A 7,194-nucleotide genomic window follows, 5' to 3' on the forward strand; every position below is an offset into this window, starting at 1 on the left:
CCTCCAATGTAGATTACCCAGTATGGTTGTCAATATCCCAGTGTACCCAACCCCCCCCACCCAACCTCCTCCAATGTACAGTTTCTACGTCAAATGTATATACTCCCTTTTCCTGACTCCTTCTGTATCACAAACAGTACTGTATTTGCAAATCTGGTATGTCATAAATGTATAGATGTAGCAGTACTGACTATCTGTATGTCATGTCATATATGTCCTGATGAATTGAAAATGGGGGACCCTGATGTAAACAAGACGAAAGTCTTTCTCTGGTCTGCATCCCCTTAACAATTGTGTGTATTGAGCTGTACTGTATTGTACCCATTCTGCAATCTGTTAATAAAGTTTTCAATCAATCAATCAATCAATCAATCAAATCAATCAATCAATCAATCAATTCAATCAATCAATCAAGAAGAGCTCATCAAAAGAATTGTGGAGGGCAGTAATACGCCAATGCGTCTACACTGCCGGAAATTCTAAAGAAGAAGAAGAAGAAGATCTCATTGTGCATCTTGAAACAGTACTGAACAGATAGACTAAACAACATAGATTGAAGCCTGCATTTCTCAACCAAGGTGCCTTGCCGACCGTTTTGCTGTGGAAAGGTGAGTGTCCACAACGGCTAGCTAGCTGTTCTACTTGAATACTGAATGTTAATATTGAATCAGACAATATTGAATACTGAATGTTAATTCAGGTTGACAGTTGACTAGCCCCTTTCGTGACTGCGGTTTGCAAGCCTGGGGCTTTTGTGACCGCAGTCACTTTATGTGACGCGACCACTTTAGAAAATACCAACGAAGCGTGAATGTGTGGATGACGTTGTGTCAAAAATATATCAGATATGAATTTCAAAGATACCCAGCGTACAATATGGGTTTAACACAGCTTTACGGTGGGGTCTGGAAGCTCGGAGTTGCTAATAAGCAGTTTAAAACATTGTTAGGAAAAAAAAGTGGTACTCACAACAAACTCTGGCAAGATGGCGTCTTCTTCTTCTGCAACTTCTTTTGGGATAGGGAGCGCAGTGATTGCTGGACACACGAGGCATGCGACAAAAAAAGTTGCAGAAGAAGAAGACGCCATCTTGCCAGAGTTTGTTGTGAGTACCACTTTTTTTTCCTAACAATGTTTTAAACTGTTTATTAGCAACTCCAAGCTTCCAGACCCCACCGTAAAGCTGTGTTAAACCCATATTGTACGCTGGGTATCTTTGAAATTCATATCTGATATATTTTTGACACAACGTCATCCACACATTCACGCTTCGTTGGTATTTTCTAAAGTGGTTGCGTCACATAAACAAGTGACTGCGGTCACAAAAGCCCCAGGCTTGCAAACAGCAGTCACGAAAGGGGCTAACAGTTGACATCATTTGACAGTTGACCGGGGGCTGGAAAGTTGATTTAATAAAAAAAAAAGAATAATTTAATCAGATGAATCACTTTATTCAAATTGAGGATTTAGTTTGAGGATATAAAAAAAAAATTAAAAAGAATTTATAAAGAAAATTAGAATAATTTTTTTAATAATAATTTTTTAATTAAAAACGAAGGTTTGAACGTCCGTTCAAAGAACCCTGACGAAGTTTGAATCCCAAAAACAGGCTTCGGGGACAGCCTTACCAAACATTATTTATATTATTCAAATGTCTCAAACATGTTCCGTTGTGATGTTACAGTATGATGTCATAAACAAACATTCTAGAACATTTGTGATGTCACAGTATGATGTCATAATAGAACATTCTATAGCGGTCAGGTGGCGTAGCGGAGATTGCGCTCGTCACCAATGCAAGAGGCTGCGGTCTCGACTCCCGGAGTCAGCATTGCCTTGGCTTGGGCTGATTGCTATACTAACTCGTTTGGCTGGGTTAGGGGGAGGGAAGCCGTGGGTGGGAATCTGGCATTGTGGACAGCGACGCCTACAGGTCAGGTCTGGGCGCCTGCTCAGCGGAGGCAGGACTTGAGGAAGGCAGCGTGACCTCCCACGCGTTACACTTCACCAATGAGAGCCCTTGCTGCCAAGTGAGAAGAGAGTCACTGGCTGTCGCCGCACGTGTCGGAGGAAGCGTGCGGATACTTAAGGGTTCCCTTGTACCGACCAGTAGGAGAACATGCGCACAACAACCAGGTAGGGGAGGGGGGGGAATTGGCACGACTAAATTGGGACGGGAAGAAAACAGAGAAAATCGGAGAAAGAGATACAAAAAATAATAATAATAATAATAATAATAATAATAATAATAATAATAATAATAGAACATTTGTGATGTCACAGTATGATGTCATAATCAAACATTCTAGAACATTTGTGATGTCACAGTATGATGTCATAATCAAACATTCTAGAACATTTGTGTTCTATATTCAACAATTCTCTCAGAAGATCTCATTGTGCATCTTGAAACAGTACTGAACAGATAGACTAAACAACATAGATTGAAGCCTGCATTTCTCAACCAAGGTGCCTTGCCTACCGTTTTGCTGTGGAAAGGTGAGTGTCCACAATGGCTAGCTAGCTGTTCTATTTGAATACTGAATGTTAATATTGAATCAAAGACAATATTGAATACTGAGTCTGAATGTTAATTCAGGTTGACAGTTGACAGCATTTGACAGTTGACAGGGGGCTGGAAAGTTGATTTAATAAAAGAAAAAAGACTAATTTAATCAGATGAATCACTTTATTCAAATTGAGGATTTAGTTTGAGGATATAAAAAAAAATTATAATAAAGAATTTATAAAAAGATTTTTTTTTTTTTTTTATTTAACATTTTTAATTAAAAACGAAGGTTCGAACATCCGTTCGAAATACCCTGACGAAGTTTGAATCACTTTATTCAAATTGAGGATTTAGTTAAAAAAAATCTCACATATCGGCATGTAACTCGAGAACCGCTGAACGGATTTCGTCACCTGAAAGGGCAATCGACAGGCAACAAATAGGGCTTTAATTCTACCTATATATTGTATTAGAAGAAATGCACACCCGAGCCACTAGAGGTCGGCAAAGAATCGTCCACATGTGGACCCTTGGATGTTAAGAGGTTAATGTTTTTAAATATTTTTTTGTAGCCAAGAGTAAAGACCAAAACCCTATCAAAAACAGTAGTCAAAGTGTATATTTTCATTTTTACCGATGTTTTATACGATTTATCGGAAATACGAATTTATCGGAAAATGCTAATTATCGTAAAGAAACGCAAGGAAATGACTAAATCCAGATTCAACCCTGCCATAAGGTCAAGTTCAAGGTCAAATATGAATTTATAATTAAAATCGATTATCATTAATGACTGTATCTACAAATCCTTCCGTTTAATCATCTTCCCTTTATTCATTTGCTTAGATTTTTTACACATGATCTCAATAAGGTGGTGAATGAGCTCAGTGAGCATTTTCTCATACCCGATTTAATTTTCCCGTCAAAGATGCAAAGATCATAAATCATAATTTATATTCTCCTTTTCTTCATTACAATTTACTCAGCCTAGTAACAGACACAATATTTCTGACACTGGAAATACATACCCCCAGGTCCCTAGATGTTCCTAGATACCAAGAACATGCAAATTGACCTTGCAGAAGTAAAGCACTCGTCCATATACTTAGGCATGTACCTTTAGGCGAAATATTCCTACAGCTTAAAGAGAAACACAGACTGTAGGCTAGTGTCTGAGCTCAGTTCACTATAGTTGATCATATTAACTAGTCAAAGCTGTACAGAGATTTAACACAGATGTACATAGATAACCTTTCCGTCACATTGTACCTATTTACTAATCTAAATTTGGTAACATCAAGTTATTCAACTATTATTTACTGTAACTATTAACAACTGTAATACATTTTTTTGTATGTATGTGGGGACGAGTAGGGATGGATATTGGATGTATAAATGTAATCATGGGTTTTATTATGTTTTCATTGCATTATCATTTCATATATATATATATATATATATATATATATATATATATATATATATATATATATATATATATATATATATAACTTTGCTCATGAAATGAGAATTACTGCAGATGTACTTTGACACTAATGCCCAGCAATGAAGTCAGGGTCTTTCACCAGCCTTCAAACAAATCAGTCAATCAAATCAGTGAAAGATGAGAGGAGAGAATGAGAGTAATGAGAGCGAGAGAAAGTGTGTGTGTGTGTCTGTCAACATTGAAGAAATGTGTGTGAGAGAGAGAGAGAAATAAAGTGTTTTATTCAGTATGTTTACCATTTTCTCTATGTCTCTCTTTGTGCTTATGGGTTTTAGTGGGGTTTCCTTGACAAAGTAAGCTAATTAGAGGTAGTTGATGATGATAGAAAGTCCTGAACTAAGTAAAAAAAAAACATCTTCTATCTATGAATCACAGTAAACTAGACACTGTCTCCTCCCACCCAGAGGCGTTATTTTTTTTCGTAGCCGCAGTTTGCGGAGACACTCTGATTGGCCACTGACGTTTCTGGTCATGTGACATGTGCGCCCAATCGTGTGACGCCTGTTTCTTTCACCGGTTAAGCTTAGGCACTCTTTTGAAGTTGGTTAAGGTTAGAGTTTGTCTTAGAGCAGGGCGATAGAACACCAGCCCTGATTCCAAACTCTAACCTTAACCAACTTTGAAAGAGTCGCCTAAGCTTAACCAGTGATAAACTAGGCGTTAGGTAGTTTGCATGCTGTTCGAGGCGGAAATGGGCAAAGACACAGCTCGTCACACGATTGGGCGCACATGTCACATGACCAGAAACGTCATTGGCCAATCAGAGAGCGTCTCCGCAAACTGCAGCTACGCAAAAAAATAACACCACCCAGAGCCATGCTCCCACCAAACACACGATAAGAGTTTACTCTTCCTGAGAAAACAAAACTAAGAGTGTCTTTGTCTTTGTAGAATAAAATGGCGCAGCAAGGAGTTGATCTGGACCGGGTCCAGTTCTGCTGTTCTCTCTGTCTGGATCTACTGAAGGATCCGGTAACTATTCCCTGTGGACACAGCTACTGTATGGGCTGTATTACAGACTGCTGGGATCACGATGATCAGAAGGGGATCTACACATGTCCTCAGTGCAGGGAGACCTTTACTCCGAGGCCTGTTCTGAAGAAAAACTATATAATGGCTGAAATGATAGAACAACTAATGAATACAGGACTCCATGCTGCTCCTCCTGATCACTGTTATGCTGGACCTGGAGATGTGGCCTGTGATGTCTGCACTGGGAGAAAGCAGAAAGCCCTCAAGTCCTGCCTGGTATGTCTGGCTTCTTACTGTGAAACTCACCTCCAGCCTCACTATCAATCTGATACCTTTAAGAAACACAAGCTGGTCAAAGCCTCCACACGGCTTCAGGAGAACATCTGCTCTCGTCATGACAGGATTCTGGATGTTTTCTGTCGTACTGATCAGCAGTGCATCTGTTATTTGTGTTCCATGGATGAACATAAAGGCCATGATACAGTCTCAGCTGCAGCAGAAAGGATGGAGAGACAGAAAGAGCTTGGCATGAGTCAACAGAAAATCCACCAGAGAGTCCAGGAGAGAGAGAAGCGACTCAAAGAGGCCCAACAGGCTATTGATTCTCTCAATCGCTCTGCTGATAAAGCAGTGGAGGACGGTGAGAGAATCTTTACTGAGCTGATACGCTCCTTGGAGACGAGGCGCTCTGAGCTGAAGAAGGTCATCAGAGCCAGACAGAGGACCACAGTGACTCAGGCTGAAGAACTGCAGAAGAGACTGGAGCAGGACATAGCGGACCTGAGGAGGAGAGCCACTGAGCTGGAGCAGCTCTCACACACAGAGGACCACATCCACTTTCTACAGAGTTACCCCCCCCTCTCCAGTCCCAGTGAGTCTACAGACTCACCCAGCATCAGTGTCCTTCCTCTCCTGTACTTTGCAGATGTGACTGAGGTCGTGTCTGAGCTGAGAGACAAACTAGAGGACGTTCTGAAAGAGCAGTGGCCCAGAATCTCAACAACAGTGAATACTGTTCATCTTTTACTGCCACCAGAGCCCAAGACCAGAGCTGACTTCTTACAATATTCCTCTCAGATCACACTGGACCCAAACACAACAAACGGATATCTGTCTTTGTCTGAGGGGAACAGAAAAGCAACACTGATGCAGCAAAAGCAGTCCTATCCTAATCACAGAGAAAGATTTATTGAATGTCATCAGGTTCTGGGTAGAGAAGGTCTGACTGGACGCTGTTACTGGGAGGTGGAGTGGAGTAGTGGATGGGTTTCTGTAGCAGCCTCCTACAAAGACATTAGTAGAACAGGCACCGGGAAGAACTGTGTATTTGGATTAAATTCCAAATCCTGGGCTTTATGGTGCACACAAAGTGAGTACCTCTTCAGACACAATAACGAGAGCATAACTGTACCGGGCCCCTGGTCCTCCAGAATAGGAGTGTACCTGGATCACAGGGCAGGTACTCTGTCCTTCTACAGCGTCTCTGACACAATGACCCTCCTGCACAGAGTCAACACCACATTCACTCAGCCTCTCTATCCTGGACTTTGGCTTCATTCATACCTGGCTGGGGAGGCTGAGTTTTGTGAGCTGAAGTAGAGATCAGTGACATTCACAGCTCCTCTACCCAGGGTTTAGGATTTAAATTTGATCTTGAAGATCCTGAGTTGTGAAAGATGAGGTAATTAGGAGTTACATTCACTCAGTCACTCTATCATTGTTCTGAGCCACACACACACACACACACACACACACACACACACACACACACACACACACACACACACACACACACACTATGTTTTGCTTTGTTTCTAGCCTACCGGGGTAAAGTTTGTTTGGTTGGATATTTGCATATTCACATATTTAATTCCTATCTTCAATACCTCTGTTCCTTTGCATGTGGGGACAAATCTTTATTTTCATACTCAGGGTAGGTTGGATAACAATATGCAACCATTTTATTTGTATTTGATCACCTTTGGTCATTTTGGTCATTACTGTGGGATTTGGGTCTGTCTCTCCTCTCTCTGTTCCAGGGGGGGTTGGTAACAATGTTGTGGCCGAACCTCCATGAGGAGGTGGATTCAGCCTATAACCTTCTCCCTCACCTCTTATCTCTGGGCAGCCGGGACGCGTCTATTCTTTCCGCAATACATTTCCAGTTCCGTGTGCACATTCAGCGATCTGATTGGCCACAGACCTT

The 7,194-nt window shown here is 41.1% G+C and overlaps 1 protein-coding gene across 1 annotated transcript; it reads left to right on the forward strand.

The window, feature by feature from the left end:
• Positions 1-4,913: 4,913 nt before the first annotated feature.
• LOC311236307 (tripartite motif-containing protein 16-like) lies at positions 4,914-6,587 on the forward strand (the record flags this gene model as incomplete). Its single annotated transcript, XM_084338383.1, has 1 exon — positions 4,914-6,587. One exon carries the CDS (start codon positions 4,914-4,916, stop codon positions 6,585-6,587), a length of 1,674 nt encoding a protein of 557 aa, XP_084194509.1.
• Positions 6,588-7,194: the final 607 nt, after the last annotated feature.

Source organism: Notolepis coatsorum, assembly GCF_963971535.1.
Source record: "Notolepis coatsorum genome assembly, contig: SUPER_10_unloc_1, whole genome shotgun sequence".
NCBI lineage: Eukaryota > Metazoa > Chordata > Actinopteri > Aulopiformes > Paralepididae > Notolepis > Notolepis coatsorum.